Below are 18,884 nucleotides of genomic sequence, written 5' to 3'. Positions count from 1 at the left end.
TTCTGATTTTTTTTAAATTTATATTAAAGCATATTTTTAATATTTCAGGTATTGAAGATCTCATTAGAACGGCAAAAATTATTCAAGACAACTATCCAGAACGCCTAAAAGCTGTATTGATCATTAACGGTAGGTACTTAGAATTTCAGTAAGGGGAAAATTTTATTTTCATCACCTTTATCGATTACATATGTAGATAAAGTTTATATATTTTTTTTATCAGTTATATATTTTTCCTTTTGCAGAAAATGTAAAATTAAATCATATATTAAGTCTATGATTCAAATCAGCAGTTAGATTATTTTATAGAGTGTGTAAATTATTTTTTGGATGATACTAGAAAGCTTCACCCCCTGCTCCCTCTACTCGCCAATCCCCATTATTGATCCTTATACATTGTTCATTTTTTTTAACGTCAATATTTCCACAAAAACGCAGATCATTTTAGTTTTAAAAAACACAATTATTTTCTCTTTTTAAAGAACATTTTGTTAATATGTGAATCACCACGAAAAGGACAAATACCTGGAGTTGTAAAAAAATTATCAGAAGTGGAAAATAAAAGTTTAGTCTAAAGAACACAGAATGTGTAACACAATAAGGAGAAATTAAATGCGATATAATTTTACTCGTTGTATCTGTCTGTACGTATGCGGGTATACCGTAGACTCTAAAAATATAATATTCAACATGAAGCCAAATGAATTCAAAAGTAAACAAGTTACGCTGCACGAGTTTTGACTTTTTAAATATATTTTTAATTTAAAGGCATTTAATTTAAAGGCTCATTGGCTTAGTGCAGGGATGTACAAACTTTTTTGATCGGGGGCAGAAAAAAACGGACAAAAAAGAGTTTGGTGATCAAAGTAAAAACTTCTAAAATAAAAACAAAAATGATATACAAGTTTTAATTTAAATATTTAATGGAAGGAATGAAATTGTGATTTCATTTTCAAAAGTTCCTTATATTGAGGTTCGAAGTGAGATGTACTTATTTTAAGGAACGAACTAAATACTTGTCTGTAAGTCTTCATCTGAAATGATTTATTCTATGGTTTATAGTTAAAAACACTTGTTCACATATATAAGATGAAGCAAAGTTAACACTGATTTTCTGGTCATGAAATATTAAATTTGGGAAACTAGATTTTTTTTAATTATCTGTAAAACTCCAACTTTGGCATATTTACAAGCAACTGCTTCAGATGATAGTTAGATTGCAACTCAATTAATTCAAGCTACAAATCCGACCTCACTGTTTCGCAATCTACTTTGAAACGCATGGTAGAAATATCTAATTCTGTTTGAATGGTACTGAAATCTGTGAAGTACAGTTCACCTGTATGTCTTCCGTATGTCTGCCCCTCGAGTATGAAAAATGCTCCTTGGCCTATAATTTACGGTTATTCTATAAAGAACTCACTTTCAACATTTTACCAATTGAAGCTGTCTGTGCCAGCTATTTCTGTAAATTTATATTTTGTAGAACAAAAGTAGAGAAAGTAAAAAGGTCACCAGTACTAAGTTAAAAAAGAAAGAACAAAAATAGTTACAATTAACAAGCTAAAGTTCTATCAGCAGACCGGATAAAACATTCCGACGGGCCAGAGTTGGCCCGCGGGCTGCAATTTGCCCATCCCTGGTTTAGTGGAAGTCATTGTTTTAAATTAAACTATTAATGATTCAATAAGTCAAATATTTTAAGGATTACATCTGTGATATTTGCATTGTTAATTACGTTGTTCATACTATGGGGGAAAAAAGTTCTTTATTGTACGCTGTGTACTGTTCTTATATTTTATGTTCGATAGTCCAGACTATCTGAATAATCAACGTGATCGCTGAAGCAAAGAGACTTCGTCACCAAATTAGTTCTCCTAAGTTGATTAGAAAGAACCTGTTTTTTTTCTTTTTTCTTTTTTTTTTTTTTTTTTTTTTTTTTTTGCTTATAGTTATACATTTAAAACTTATTAATATAAAACTAAATAATTTAAAATCAGCGGTAATTGAAATAAAAAAAAATATTTTTGTTCAATAAAGTAAAATTAATTGAAAAATGGTACTAATTCATTAAGGATTAACATTAAAAAACGTCAATATTATTATCGAAGAAGATGAATATTAATTTTTGCAATGTTTATTAATTGATCTAAAATAATAAGCTATGTTCTAAAAGGCAAACTCAATAGTGGAATGGTACTATTTCATCAAAGAAAGCGTAAAACTTCGGTTTAACTATTATTGACGTCAATTATTACTCATTTATTCAGTTCTTAATTACATCGCTCGATTTGCTTTTCTTTCGAAGTTCAATCTATAATTTAAAATATTCTTTTCAAACTAATATTGCCATAATGAAAATGAGTAAAATAATATGAAAACTCACCGTTAGCAAAACTTCTACATTTGTTATTAGCAAAGTCTCTAAGTTCATTAACTTAAATCATAGTTTTTAAATCGCCACAAATAGTTGCTTCAAAACAGAATTTAATGCACGCAGATTAATGTCATTTTAAGTATCTCGAATTATCTGTTTGATATGATATCAAAAACACGCTAATTTTTCCTCAGACCAGCTGGCAATCATTAGTAGCAAACATATTGGGGTGGTGAGCATTCGAATGACATAATTGGGCAGATGTAAAAAAGAAATCAGACGATAATACAGAAAATTACTTAGACCAATATTATCACACTTAAAACATTCTATAAATTACTTGTCAACAGATAGTTTACTTTAATGAAAAGCAGACGATTTTCTTTCTTTACCTTCTTCTTAAAACTGCTGCCATTTTATGATAAAGCTAGAGAAAAAACTGCTATCAATTTCATTAATTAATTGTTATTTTATTTAACACTCAAAAATTTTATATTTTGCTAACTAATGCTGTGATACCATGCATCAACTATTAATGACTTAATAAGTATTATTTTTTAAAACTTAATATTCTAATTTAAGAAGAAAAAAAGTCCTATTTTTGAGAAAACGATTTTGTGAATTAACGTAATCAGAACCATTTTCTAATTTTCAACAATGGGATGCCTGCAAGTGGCGTAATGCGGGTATCTCTATCCTGATTAGTTGTTGAAACATGGCGTTTTTTTACGTTAGAAACAGTTCTTTGCATTCTATTTCGAGTAACCCAAGCCCGTCAAGTGACAATTCTATCAAGTAACGTATTTGTATTTCTACTAAGTGACGCAATCTGTGATTCTTTCAAAAAGATGTCAATTATTTCGCTATATATTTCTCACTAAACACAAAGACAGCCGTGAAGCTATGTAGAACATAAACAAGCTAGATATGCATTGAAGTTACCAGGAGCACAAAACAAAAATTTATCACGGTTACAATAAAATATATGAACAAATAATAAATCTAAGTCAAGTAAGAGGCGTAGTAAATTTTCAACGATATGAAAAGTAAATATATATTCGTATATATATATATATATATATATATATATATATATATATATATATATATATATATATATATATATATATATATATATATATATATATATATATATATATATATATATATATATATATATATATATATATATATATATATATATATATATATATATATATATATATATATATATATATATATATATATATATATATATATATATATATATATATATATATATATATATATATATATATATATATATATATATATATATATATATATATATATATGTAAATCTATTTATGTAAATCTATTTTCTGATAAACTACTAAAATGAGAGTTATTACTGTTTACCCCAGTGGTCCTTAGACATTAAAATTCATAAAAATCCAAGGATAAAAAACAAAATACTCGCTTACTATCAACAATAGATTATTTTAAGTTAACAATCGGTACTAAACCCGACATTATCATGCTTTTAAGCTCTCTATATTTTATCCGAATCTGTGATGTTTTGAAATTTATTTAGTTATTTTAATTTCTCAGAGTCTTTAAATACACCAAATATGCTGTTTATAAATATTTAATTTTTTTTCAGCATCCAATCTCTTCACAATTCCTTTTGCAATCCTGAAAAAATTTCTTGCACCAAACGTTGTGAAGAAAATACATGTATACGGAGCAGGTAAGTTATCAAAAAATAAATTTCCATAATTAATAGACTTATACCCACATTTTCGCCTTTGGTAAGAATGCGATTATAAATCTTTCACCATACAACAACAACAAGACATAAAAAAATCTGCCTGTTAATAAATGTAATTCTAAGCCTTTTTTTATGTGTGTCACTGAAAATTGATATACATTTTGCTTTAAAGGTAAAGTTTCAATCATTTTTCTTAAGGATTTACCTGAAAGAATTACCTTAGCCTTGAGTTTATAAATGAAGTTCAAATTGAAAACGAAACGTTGATAAATGTAACACTAAGCATTTTTTTTATGTGTGTCACTGAAAATTGATATACATTTTGCTTTAAAAATAAATTTTTAATCATGTTGCTTAAGGATTTGCCCTGAAAAAGTTACCTTTGTCTTGAATTTATATGGTCAGTTCAAATTGAAAACGAAGCTGATCAAAAAATAATGTGTTGAGTTCAATTAAAATTTTTAAAAAAAATCCAGGTGAAAAAGTTAACACTTTCGCTACTCACCCACGGGTTGGTCCTACATTATAAAAATTAGACAAAATATTTAATGTTACTTTAAATAAAAATCTAAATATTGATTCATATATCTAGTCAAAATGCTTTCATCATTCTGGTAACTTTTTAAAATTTTAATATGTCATAAGGAATCATTAGTTCAAAATATGGATCTCCGACTTATTGAATATATGTGTTCTTTGATTAGAATATCTTTGCATTGACTTCACGAACAGCTAATGAACAAAAAAAATTCGAACTCTTGTTTGTAACCATTGACGGAAACTTGATTTCCTTATAGGTAATATTCCGTGATAGTTCTTAAAAGACATTTAAAATAGCCTAAATTTTAATAGCAATTTAACAAAACTGTTTATGAAGTGATTGCTTTATTCGAAGCAATTTTCGAGTTTTTTATGGTGAAAATAATTTAATTAATATATAATATACTGACCCATTGTATATAAATTCAAGGTTTCCTTTTTCTTATTAGATCGTTGGAGGGAGCATCTTTTGAAGCTGATTGATGCTGATAAAATTCCGGCTTTTCTGGGAGGAAAGAAAACAGATCCAGATGGAAATCCCCTTTGCAAGTCAATAGTAAGCAATTTCATTTTAAAATATTTCTATCATATTATAATTATAACCGGAGTTTAACATACGAACTAATTCTGAGTTAACGACTATCAACGTTCAGCTCCCTAACCTTGCAATTTTGAACCCAACCCAGAAGATAAGAGAATCAAGCGTTGAAACAAACTAGCTTTCGTTGAGGATTTTTTGGTGGAATTAAATCACGATTGCGTTACAAAGAGACGAAAACCTGAATAACCTCCCTCGGACAGCAAGGGCGTCTACCACTGAGAATATTTTTACGTACTGTGGTTGATTCGAGCCCAATGCAGCAATTCATATCAGCCGGCACTGTTGGGATTCGAACCTGGTTTACCTCATTGAAAGACGAACAGTCTATCCCCTGAGCCATCTCGGCTCTTCTCGATCCATATAACAAAGAAAAAGAATGTAGTTGTTAAATCATAAGTTCCCAACCGTTGGGAACCTATCAGCTAAACCATTTGCGCATTGGTATTAGCGACTTTTTATTTGGCAAGGTATAGTTATTTAACGGCAAGCATTTATTAATGGTTAATTAATTACATACATTAATTTAATGGTATGGTTATTTAATTGCAAAAAAGATCCAAATTTCTTTGATTGTTATGGGCATAAAATTACCTAATAAAAGTTATAAGGGTATTTTTATGTAAAATATTTCTTTATTCCTTTAATATTATTTACATTTAATGATTATTTATCAATTTTTCTTCTTATTATTTTTATCTAATACTGTCAGAATGCCCGTTCTTCTCACGGGATGAATAAAAAAAAGAAAAGAATCAATAAATCAGTACTGAGAAATATTACGCAATCACTCTCAAAACTGAAAGGCATATACCGACACAATTTAGGATGGTAGAACCAAGTGAATGGTATTTTTAGAGGAATTAATAAATTAGAGAAAATAACATAAAGTGGTTGCGTTAATATTAGTATGTTTTATGTAACAAAACTGTTTTTGTTTTCACTTTTATATTAACATATTTAGTATGCTTGCATGATTTTGACTTCAAATCAGGCAGTGGTAAATAAAATAAAGCAAAGAATTATTAGTCCCATCTTCTTATAAATTGGTAATAAAATAATTCGGATACAACTTTTTTTTTCGTTCTGAAAATGTCACCTACCTGGTTCTTCCACTAAGTTTTTCAATTAATATAGCTAAAATAATTTAATTTTTTTTATTTAATGTTACATGTCGTAATCTTCGGTGGTTATACGTTATTGAAGTTAGCAAAGCTCGTTGTCTGTAATTCATACCATTGGAATAAATATATATATATATATATATATATATATATATATATATATATATATATTCTAAGAAAAAATGTAAAAATATAAGGTTAAAATAATAAAGTAAATGTTATGAGAAGCATCATCATCGACTCCATATTCTTCTCCTTAATAAAATTTGATAATTTTGAAGCTGCCAGTCATAACTCTCTAACTACATTAGATACAGGGACTCTACATCGAAGAAAAAACACATTTTTAACTTTTCTAATTCTATTCTATTTTGTTTATTTGCTTATTTTTCTCTCAGATTAACTTTGCTGGTCCCGTTCCGGAAAGTTATCACTTGAAGAACACCAAGAATCCTCTCTGTGGAGATCCTCGTAGCAAAAAGCTTGTGATTCCCCGAACATCTACCATCGAAATTGATTTAGACATTGTCGTGCCAGGGTCTTTAATCCAATGGGAGTTCGAGGCGAAATCTAAAGATGTCGCATTCGGACTTTTCTTTAAGGAGAAAAGCGGAGACGACGTAAAAGTGACAGAACTGGTGCCAATAATAAGACTTGAGTGTGAACTCTGTTCTGAAACTGGTGTTTATAAATGTGAAATGCCAGGTACATGTAAGTATCTCAAAATATCCTCTAGAAAAACTTTTATGGCAATCAAATAATTTCTAAAACTAAATTTTTTTTGTTAATCGCAAGATAAGCTCTCAAAAAGGTAGTTTTTAGTTAAGGACTTTGAAAAAGGATTAATAAAAGACTTCTTAAGGATTATAATAAAGAGTTTAAAACTGCTTTGTCTCCAAATACAGAAATTTAGAACTACGAATTATATATTGCACAAGTTTAAACTTAATTTTCTAAAGATTACAGCAATTTATGCTAAGCTAGACTAAAACAAATAAGTGCGAAGAAAGATTGGATTACTAAGAAACTCGAAGAAAAAAAACAGCGCAATCATTTTCAGGAGTTGGAGAGCGTTGCTATACTGGTATCAGATCTCTAGTTACAATTATGATTGTGTAAAAATCTCAACTTTACGAATTAAAATTGTAAAAGCAACCAAATCTTAAAACTATATACTAAGTGCAATTTCAGCAAAATGAAGAAATACTAAAAAAAAAAAAAAAAAAGAATTTGTTGTGCAGAGATGCGGCAGAATAGTTACATTAGTAATAGTTTTCGTGAATTACAACTATGGTCGGTAGATGGGTACTTTATTTACATCACACTAAAGCTGCACAATGGGTTATTGGCAACTACCTGGGAAAAATCCTTGAGGATGATCCAAAGACATACCATCACAATTTTGATACTGTGCAGAGAGGATCGCATTCGTGACTCCACTTCCTCAATTAAAACATAAATCTGAAAGAGAAGGAAGTTATATTCAGATCCCTGTACCCAGGTTTCTGCTCAGTGGCAGATCACAGGACTTTTGACTCCACAGATTTTCAGAACATATCGCATGCATTTGGTGGGTCTTAGCGGAGTCAATGATCGAATACCGGTCACTCCGGACAGGAGTCCGATTCTCTAACCACTAGATGAATAACAGCTACGATTGAATTAAATAATGACTCTCCTGAATGTATGAAGTAAAAAGCAAAAAAAAAATGGAGCGAGATTTTTGCTCTTACTCTATTAAAAATCCAATTAAGGTTAACAAAAATCGATAAAATAAAATCGAACCTATGAAATAAATGCCAATTCAAAAGGAAAATTAGCATTGTAATAAATTTCGACTCTCCCGAATGGAATAATACTATACGCATAGTTATGTTTGTTTTAACGTTTTTTGATTAATCAAATAATGTGAAGTCACGGTTAAAAAAGAAGAACACCGGAAAACAGAAATTTTATACTAGCATTCAAAAAGATTAAATATAACAAAAAAAGAATTCGCGGTGTCGTGGTATTAGTTCGTCAAAATGGATTTAAAAAATACTACTTTTGTACGTAATTACTTTCGAGAGTTGCAATCATGATACTGTTAAATATTAACTCTTTACAATTAGTATTTCAAAAACAATAAAAATTAGAGGTACTATAGTGTTCGAATTAATTGGGACAAGCCAGATTTTTTAATTCGAGTTAGTATGGGATTGCCAGTGATGTCCCGAACCGCTTCAAACCAGTTATATCTGCCTTGAGCTGCTGTGAAGGATAAACCTTCACTATAATTTACTCGTCTGACTGGTTTTAGTGTATTTGTAGTTCAGTTGTGAGCATTTCAGTGTGGAACCTGGTGGTTATAATTTTAAGTTTAGTCTAACACAAGTTATGTGCTTATAAAAGATGGATATTAGTCCGACGAAGCGCTCTAAAATTATCGCTCTCAATGAACACACTTCTATTACTGTAAGAGACATCACTACAGCAGTTGGTGTAGGGAAATCTAGTGTTTCCAGAATTCTTAGAACATTTCAAGATTCCGGCTCATTTTCTCCATAAAGAAAAGGAAAATGTGGACGGAAAACTACTCCAAGAACTGATAAAAGTCTAATAGTAAAATTAATTCAAGAAAGACGAGCGAAGACATCCGAAGGGATTTATTGTTGTGAGTACTTCAACTGTACGAAAAAGGCTTCTAGAAGTTGGACGTAAGGAAAAAACAATTTCTAACTCAGAAAATGATGAAAAAACGTTTAGCATGGGCCAGAAAATACCAAAAATGGACTGTAAATGACTGGAAGAAAGTGGCTTTCAGTGATGAAACATATTTGTTTGTGCAGGGATACAAATCAAGTGTAGTTAGACGATTGAAGGCGAAAGTCTGAGACCAGATCATATCCAACAGACTGTAAAACATCCTTCTAAACAAATGTTTTGGGGTTTCTTCACAACAAATAGCACTGGAAGCTTAGTGCCTCTAAAAGGCATGATGAATTCAGCCAAATACATCGATATATTACATAGTAGGATTGTTCCATTCATGGAAACATTCGACGGAACCTTTTATATTATATATATCCATCCAAATCATATTTCAACATGATTTGGCCCCTTATCACAATTCCAAACTGTTCCAGAATTTTATGCGAGAAAACAAAATAAAAGTGCTTGATTGCCCTGGTAATTCACCAAACCTAAATCCCATTGAGAACCTGTGGCATATTCTAAAGAATCGCTTAGCCAAGATGAATTGCACGACAGCAGAACAAATGATAAAAAGTGCTATTCAAGTATGATTCCACGACGATGAAGTCAAGAACATGTGCGCTACATTAGTGGAATCAATGCCAAAACGTGTTCTTGAAGTCATAGCTGTTAAAGGAGGACATACTTCATATTAATACAGACATGTATCAATGTGACTTAAGGTGTGTAATGATTAAAAACTAAAGTTTCAACAAATCACTTTTTTTGCATTTGTCCCAATTAATTCGAACAGTATAGTAGGTACTTACTGCCATTTCAGTGGGAAAATTTATACCCGGGCTAAAAAGGAGGCATTTGTAACACTCTGGGGTTATGATTAACAAAATGTGCCAATACTACAAGTATTTATTTCCTGTTCATACTGTTCACATAAGTACTTCTTTTATCTAAGCAACACTAGGTAAAGCTAGAGCCCCTGAATTAGACAGGCCGACTCATCATCTATTTTTGCTCCAAAGAGCCGCAGTGGACTGATCGTCAAGACACGGTTCTCATCAGATCACCGAAGTCAAGCATCACTGGCTGCGGTCAGTGTGCGGGTGGGTGACCCACTTGGATTAGTGTGCGTAGGGACCGAGGGTGTGCGGTATTGGTCCTCGTTAAACTGTGCTACCGTAAAGTGCTCGACTTCGCGCGCAGGTCGTCGGGCTACCGAAGCGGGGGTGCCATCCCTTCCGCAGAGGATCAAAATTGTGATGGCATGTCTTCGGATCATCCTCCGGGATGTTTCCCAGACCGTCGCCAATAGCCCATTGTGCAGCTCTAGTGCGACGTAAATTAACAACAACAACAACCAAAGAGCTAACATAAGCACAATACTAACATAACGTTAACTTGTGAACTTTTTAGCTCCAATATTGCTTGATAGGTCAGCTCTGATAGTATAGGAGCCTTAGGTAAAGCTGATGTCTAAGTTGACGTCACTTCACTTATATGTCCACTGGAAAACCATCAATAATCAATGAGGTAAAAACCAATAAGAATACGTTTCTATCGATATGTGATTGTAAATCGTCTAGTAGGTGCATTAATAGTACAAATGACAACACACAGCGCGAAGGGGTGGGGGTTGCCTCTTAACTATTTACGTTTGAATGCGCATGTGTGGTTAAATAAGTAAGGTAATATTCGAAACAAGGAAAGATATTCAGTCGGTTCTATAATTTTAACAAGCTCTGCTTTGTGTATGCTAGTAAAAGGGAATATAATACCTCTTCGCAGGCGTCTGTAACCGGTTTTTGTTTATATTCACTTTACAATAATTCACTTTACAATAATTCACTTTATTTACTTTTAGACACTTTGGTTTTCGACAATTCATACAGCTGGATCAGATCGAAAGAAATTTACTACAAAGTGTCTGTCGTAAACCCCAAAGAGCATGAAGTCCAATTGGAACGCTGAGCAAACACGTAAATGAGGACGAATTTTGTGTTTACCACCAATTATTTAATATTTATATTTGTATTTTAATGCATTATCGTTTTTAATTGTAAAATAAAGTATTTTCATTACAAGTTTACTTTTTCTTTAAGCTTTATAAAAATGTCAAAAAAAATCTACTGGGATTTTTTATTGGATTTTTTTTCCAACGTATAGCAAAATAAACATAAACGAAATATATTTTCACAAAAATTTTTATTAATTAACAAATTATAAAATAGCGTACTACACACGTACTAGTACAACTACAAACGTAGTTTAGCATTAACCCTTTAACGCTGATAGACCCCGATTTCTTTTAGTATTATTACATTTAGTATTTCTTTAATATAAAAAACAGTCTAACAGTGTACTAAAATGTAAAATCTAAAAAGAGTAGTTTAAATAGGAATTTTATTTTTCTTTCAAAAATTGATCAGAAGAAATATCAATAATGTATAACTGTTTCTCTTAAATCGAAATAACAGCAAATTTGAAAAATTATTGTTTGGAAGTAAACCGTTTTTGGAAAATTTTGCCTTTAACTCAAATAAAGACATAGGTGTTAAAATCTTTATGTTGGCAACACAATAAACAGGAAAAGTCGTTAATAAACGTTGTTGCATAAAATATATTTTACTTTCGGTTTTATGCAATATTTCAAAACAACAAAATTTGCTTAACTTAATTGCTTTGTTATTAAAATGTACATTTATAGCTGAGCTAAGAACATTCCCACAATTTGATGACCCGGTCGTGATACATCCTTAAACCAATCAATACCGATGAATCAAAACCGATGCATCCTTAAAATTTAAGCAACAACCTCTGCATTTCGGTAAATCTTTATGGTGTGACATATCTACAAACATGGTATGACATAAACAATATAGATTTGCAATTTTCCAACAAATACATAACTTATCTCACGCTGTTCTCCAATCTACAATTAAACAAGTTACAGCAAGATTCATTTGGCCTGGAATAAGGACACGATCTACGAACGTGGGCACAAACTTGTAGTGTAAAAAATTTAAAATGTCTAAACACACTAAATCACAATTTGGAGAGTATGATCTATCCGATGAACGATTCAATGATGTCCATATTGATCTCATTAGACCGCTTCCACCATCCGACGGAAACAGTCATTGTTTAACACGTATTGATCGCGTTACAAGCTGGATTGAATTAATTCAAATTACAGACATAAGGGCTGAAATGGTAACCAAATAGAACCTTATAGAGTAACCTTATAAAATTGTAGGGGGAGCTGTTATCGACAATGCCAACCTTCATCTATCAAAAGGTACCTCCTAATTGAATCAAGTTAGCACGTCTTATATGCTAATAAATTGATGTTTAATTTTCGTAGTGATAGTTACGCCACAATACTCCCCCACCAGGATTTTAGCAGGGATAGAATTCGATGAACGGATACCACTAGTTGCTGCACTTGTGAAAGACCGAGAGAGCTGAATTAAGGTAACCGGATGCTGTTGTTTTTTAAGTGCTGAATGTGAGAGGTGTATTAACTTCACGTTCGTAGTCGCCCCTGTGTTGCCTTTAGCAGTCGAGTGTCAGCAGGCTGAAGTTGTGTCTGATCGAGACGAGACTGAGCAGCAACAGCATGAGGAGGTGGGTTTGGGTAATATTGCAGTCACAAGTAGCAACTCTACTGTTCAATGTGAACGAACCATCCATAGAAGTAGGCATTACCAGATCAAAGTGGGCGTTACTGTCGAGATAGACGTGATCATATCACGTCCGTAAGTCACCAATGTGGGGAGAGGTGGTCCCCTAGTAAATTGTAATTATGGTGGTATGGTATGTAATTAGAGGTGGTGGGTAATCACCGATTTGGATCTTAATTTCGTATTCAAATCACTCACAAATTTATATGGAGTGAAAATAAACAGGACAACTCCCTCCAATCCACAGTGAAATACAAAGATAGAGCGCCAACATCGTACGTTAAAAGTAGTCATAAAAGTTCACAATTTCATCAAATGGACTGAGACATTATCAACAGTATTACTTGGTCTCAAAACTGCTCTCACACTATAAGCCAGCAAGCGTCATTGATGTTATCTTAAAAATAAGGGATAAAACTGAATTGCTTATGATTTACTTTGAAACACTGACTATCCCAAAGCCGATGAAAAAACATAGTATTTTCTGATTAATATTCTCTGAAAAATATAGTATATTTTGAAAATAGTATTGAGCATTTACCTCCACGAAAGCAAAAATTTGCCCCAATACTTGATCCAGGAGTTCCCTTGTCTTCTAGATGGTGTTCAAAATTACAATTTAATTTGACCGATACACGCAATTCCCAGAGCCAACTTTTTTTCTTTCTTTTTTTTAAATTTTTGGAGGAGCACGATCCCTCTAAAACTGATTTCAAATTAAAATATGCGTCATATTTTCTGAAAATATCCCTATTTGTCTAAAAATAATTTAAAAATATTTTTAAAATCCTATTAGTTTGTCCAAAATAAGATATTTCCCGCGTTTATATTTTCAGCGTATATTTCAGAAACAATAGAATTGGCAATTAGCGAATTTTTTTAAATGGCACTTTTTTAAATCTGGTTTGTTAAAATACAAGCATATTATTTTTGAAAATGCCCATATTTCTCTACAGAAACTTAAAGAAAAGTATAAAAATAGTTCTATTTTGTTCGAACAATCAATTTTCAATGAACTTAAAAAATTATCGAAAATACGGACAATTTGCATTTTTTTTTTTTTTTTTTTTTTTTGAAAACTTTTTAAAAGCACGATTCTTTTAAACTGTTTTTATAAATAAATATTATCGTCCTATTTTTTTGAAAATTCTTATATTTGTCTAAAAATAGCTAAAAAATAGTTTTAAAATACGTTTATTTTGTTCAAAACAAGAAATTACCAGTTTGTATATTTCAGTGCATATAGAAAAAATAATAAAGATGAGTAATAAAAAAATTTTTAAAACTTTTTGAAAAGCGCTATTCTTATAAAACTTATTTCATGATGGAATATGCGCATCGTATTCTCTAAAAATGGCCAGATCTCTAGAAATAGCTTAAAAAATAGTTTTAAAATACTTTTAATTTGTGCAAAACAAGATATATTCCCATCGTATATTGAATAAACAATGAAACGGACAATTGGTGAAATTTTTTAAATCTTTGAAAAGCGCGATGGAACTGATAAAAACTAATAATTTATCTTAAAATATTAGTGCCGTATTCTCAAAAAATGCTTATAATTGTCTAAAAATACTTAAGGAATATTGTTAAAATTGTTTTATTTTTTCCAAAACACGCAATTTCCAGTGTACATATGGAATTATCAAAAGTACGGACACTTTACGAATTTTTAAGAATTTTTTGAAAACATGACTCTTTTAAAAAAATTCATGATAAAATAAGGACGTCATGTAGAGAGGATAAACACGAAAACTTTCCACGGTTAGACCGATGCCCATATTTGTTAATAGATACCTAACTCTTGAAACTGGTTTAATTTTAAAAATATGTGCTTCATATTTTTTAAAAATGCCCATATTTATCTAAAAATGCTTTAAGGCTATTTATAAAAATAAAAAAAAATTTAAAAAAATAATAAGAAAAAAACGCAGAAATATGATTTCCTTTTTTTACAATCTACACATATTTTCCTGAAAATTATATCGATAAACTTAAATCAAATTGATTACGCCAATAGCCCAATAGTTGTCGCCAATAGCCCATTGTGCAGCTCCAGTGCGACATAAATGAACAACAACAACAACAAATTGATTATCCATTTAATTTTTTTTTTCTTCTTGTTGTTGTATTTATTTTTTCCATTGAATAAACATCAGGATAATACCTTTGGATCGATATTTATCAAATCAGCTTTTTGTTAATAATTATAAAAATATAAAATAATAAATTATAATAATATATAATTATATATCATAATAAATTATAATAATACGTAGTAATAAATTATGTTATATAACAATAAATTATAATATTAATGAATACATTTTTTTAATTAAAAAGAAATTCTAAATGTATCTGGGGAAAAAAATTCCATTCGAATCATGGTGTAAAAATAAAGTGTAAAAATAATCAAATACCAACATGTACGTGATTGGTGTATTCTCATTCGATAGAAAAAGTTCCGTCAGTGAGATTAGTCCTTGTATCCAAAGAGATGCAAAAACAAGCAGTGAGATTGAACAAGGATCATTAATGGCATATAATGATCTCTCCAAAAACATTTTTAAAAAATATTCTTTATTGTTTGGCAACAGTCTTATTTGTTTACTTGATTTTAGAATTAAATATAGATTCTTATATCAAATCTCTTTTAAAGTTTATTGTTCTCTTAATTGGGTGAAACAAGAGGTTAATGGATTTGCAAGGTAAATTGGGTTTTTCTTATAAAAAGTTTTCTTTAAATAACAGTCTATTTTAATTTTGAGAAGAAAGAATTCATATTCTTGCATTGAAGTTATTTGCATTTTATTGTTCTCTTAATGTTGTAAATCAAGAGTTTAATATACTTGCAGAGTAAACGGTTTAAGACAGAGAATGTACTAATTTTGTTGTTCTACGCGTTGCCTAGAATTCAAATCGGCGGTATTCAAATGGAGTTACTGAAAGTGTCTGGTACAAAAAATTTTATTTCAAATTTACCTGTAGTGATGTGCTTGCATTCATTTACTGACATAATTGTTCATCAAAGATATTTTTTTTTTCTCTTTTAGAATTGACTTTATATAAAATTTTATAATTTTTAGATAATTTTTAATATAATATTTAATATAATATTTTGATAGTTCTTACTCTCTTTGTTTTCCTCATTTATTTATTAATCTAATCTCTGCGTTATAATTTCTCCGTTGAATTTATTGATTAATATTATTGTACCTTTTTTCGCTTAATTTTAATAAATTCTAATCTTTAATCATTATGGGGCAATGGACCTAATTAGTTTTAGGGTCCTATAGATGGCAATAAATTTTTGATGTGTACAATGAAACGAATAGGGTAAAGTGGGTAAAAAAATCAAGCTTTTTTTAATTACAATTACATTTATTTAACTAAAACTTTTCATGCATTTTATGTTCATGTTATTTTTCATTTCATATAAATTAAATTTGATGTATAACTTACCTATGTTGTTTGATTGTTTTCTTCGAGAAATGCATTCAACCCCAGAGTGGGGTAAAGTGGATATATCCCCTTATATAATTCACTAACAAATGTATGTAAATATTGTTATTGAAATAAAAATTTTCTTTAAAAAATTTATCATTATTTTAAAAAATGAAATATTAAAAAAATATTTTTTTTAGTTCAATTCATCAAAATTTAATACAATTACATAATTCAATTTCAGGAGAAATCAAGAAAACTGTAAAAATTAATATCAATTGTGGTAATTTAAAGTATTTTTACTATTTATAACTGACATCTATATTTTATTCAATTTAGTTATCAAGAAATTGTTTCACTTTCATGAACTGCCATTTGATGCTAGAAACTTTTGTGAAAACTCATCTATATCTTTAAATATGCTGACTCATTATGCTATTTTGTTAATTTTTTAATTGTATAATAATGTCTATTATATTGTTATGTCCCCCATAACATTCTTCTCTTTAAAAAATAAAATTTGAAAGAAATTTTTGTTTCAGTGTTAAAATTACTATATAGGATTATGATCGAATAAGTAAATTATTTTTAGCTATTCCATAAAATATAGATCTTTACATACTTACTGCAGCTAACACAGAAGTAAAAAAAAAATTCCTTTTCATGCAATATTTAGCTAAGCGTAACCATATACCCTCTTTACCCCACCACAGAAAACAATTCATAATAAATAGAATTTGGAAATTTATTCTTTAATTTCTATGTAACTCTGCTCTTTAGATTTCTTTCTAGCAGTTTGAATTAAAATTAATAGTTTTTACCTGTTTTTAATGATATTAATTTAAAGTTCATCAACAGCTTAAACTTACATACTGTTTAAGTTTATTGTAAACAGAGAGTTTAAAAGCAATAAATTTTTTATCAGTTTCTTAATCTGAAATAAAAATGCTTGCCGCAATCCCAGTCAATGTCTCTTAAAATGGTAAGCAAATTATCTCAATTTAAAAGGAGAAAATAAATGTTTTTTAACATATACCCACTTTACCCCATGTAACCTTTTTACTCCACCTGCCCCTAATCTAAGTGTAAAGTGTGAGTTTTTCCTCAAGTTTGTCTGCCATATTAAGTTTTTGGACCACTAAATGAATACCTCGATGGTCCTATTAGACCACTAAATTTTCATTGGTGGTGTGAACCCTAGTTATAAGTAAATGCTGTTTATATTAACTATTATGCAAACATTTCACTTGAGGATTATCATTTATTTAACATTTCATTACAGAATAATAACGTATCATTAGAAAAGTATGGCTGATGATCCAGACAGAGATATTATTCCTACGAAAGAAGTAAAACATTTGTCCCAAACTCAAGGTTAATTTCTTTTACTAATATACATTTAATCAACTGCCTTATTTCTATCTGTCTCTTATTAAAAACGAATTTATTTTTTACACATTCAGATAGCTTTGGGTATTGATATCTACATCAAAATAATTGAAGTTTTGATAATTTCAAGCAGTAGCTCCCAAGGGAATAACTGGAATAGTATAATTCGCAGCCACCCTCGGGCAAACAACAACTTTTTTTTCAGGCAAATTAAAAAAGAAACTTTTTTCCACCTTCACGACTGTAGTAGGCTTGAATAGATATTGATATGGAAATATTTCCCTACATTCAAATCTTACGAATATGTATTCATTTATTGAAGCTGCTCTTTATACTACATCAACTTTTCATTCTCGGAATATTACAATCTTGCTAATTTGTTAATAAATATGAAGAAAAAAGAACTTTTTTTTAACCTATTTTGCATGGCATTTAACCTATTTGGCATTTTACTTTTAATGCATTGTAAACTCAATAAAAAATTTCCTTTTATAAGTTTCTTACTAAAAAAGTGTGTGGTATTTAAGTTAAACTTTTCCTAATTTTATTTTATAGTTAGGCTACTGAAGGGAGTTTGATAAAATTCTCTGATATGTCTTTTTGTGTTCATATCTTTTCATAAGACAACAACAGATGTTAAGCTATGTTGTTGAATTAGTTTAATTTGTTTTAATCTTGCATTTTGAATCTAAACATCTTTAAAATTTACCAAAAATGTTTACTTTCAAGAATTTGCATTTGTAGGGCATTATTTACCTCTTATTTAAAAAAAGCATCTTAATAGTTACATTAGTAAAATGTATAGTTATACAATAGAAAAATGTATAGTTATAAAATTTTCAATTATACAATTACATAGTAATAAAATGGTTATACAATTATATTTATGCAATAAAATGTATAGTTATACAATTTAAACTTAAAATGAAGTTAAATACTATGTATTTATTCTATTTATAACATCTTTTCAATTTCTTTTAATACCATAACCAGGGGTCTGTCCAAGCCAAATTTACTACCATTTAGCGGTACCTTCACAAATTCAACTTTAGGAAAAACGGTATATTCAAAAAATAACCTTTTCTTAAATTTTTTTCTTTTTTGTCCATATTTTTGTGTTGATTTTTTAATATAATTTATAATTTTCTCAAATTATGTCTAAATTTTCACAAAATAGGTAGGTACCTCTCAGAAAAACCTAGACAGACCCCTGATAACACTAAATTAATTAAAATATTCTTAATATTATATATTATAGATGTATTCATATTATAAATCTAAACTATTTATT

General features: G+C 29.6%; 2 protein-coding genes across 8 annotated transcripts in view; both read left to right on the top strand.

Annotated features, from left to right (window-relative positions):
• LOC107456327 (SEC14-like protein 2) overlaps nucleotides 1-11,161 on the top strand; it is an 81,647-nt gene extending 70,486 nt beyond the window's left edge. For all 4 annotated transcript variants that reach the window (XM_071183207.2, XM_071183206.2, XM_087168190.1 and 1 more), the window contains exons 9-13: nucleotides 49-129; nucleotides 4,020-4,106; nucleotides 5,117-5,223; nucleotides 6,788-7,100; nucleotides 10,942-11,161. In XM_071183207.2, coding sequence (XP_071039308.2) covers nucleotides 49-129; nucleotides 4,020-4,106; nucleotides 5,117-5,223; nucleotides 6,788-7,100; nucleotides 10,942-11,048 — 695 coding nt within the window. In that variant the 3' untranslated portion in view covers nucleotides 11,049-11,161. The remainder of the gene's footprint in view (nucleotides 1-48; nucleotides 130-4,019; nucleotides 4,107-5,116; nucleotides 5,224-6,787; nucleotides 7,101-10,941) is intronic.
• A 4,110-nt stretch (nucleotides 11,162-15,271) lies between these two features.
• The window catches only part of LOC107456323 (protein fantom), a 57,677-nt gene continuing 54,064 nt past the window's right edge, over nucleotides 15,272-18,884 (top strand). For 2 of the 4 annotated variants that reach the window (XM_087168188.1, XM_087168185.1), the window contains exons 1-2: nucleotides 15,272-15,468; nucleotides 17,487-17,578. In XM_087168188.1, coding sequence (XP_087024314.1) covers nucleotides 17,512-17,578 — 67 coding nt within the window. In that variant the 5' untranslated portion in view covers nucleotides 15,272-15,468; nucleotides 17,487-17,511. Of the gene's footprint in view, nucleotides 15,469-15,615; nucleotides 15,716-17,486; nucleotides 17,579-18,884 lie in introns of all 4 variants that reach the window. The other 2 variants (XM_087168186.1, XM_087168187.1) reach the window with 2 other exon arrangements.

Source organism: Parasteatoda tepidariorum, chromosome 7 (assembly GCF_982258835.1).
Source record: "Parasteatoda tepidariorum strain Cologne lab strain chromosome 7, Ptep-v5.0, whole genome shotgun sequence".
Classification (NCBI taxonomy): domain Eukaryota; kingdom Metazoa; phylum Arthropoda; class Arachnida; order Araneae; family Theridiidae; genus Parasteatoda; species Parasteatoda tepidariorum.
This window is presented reverse-complemented; position numbering and strand designations above follow the sequence as displayed.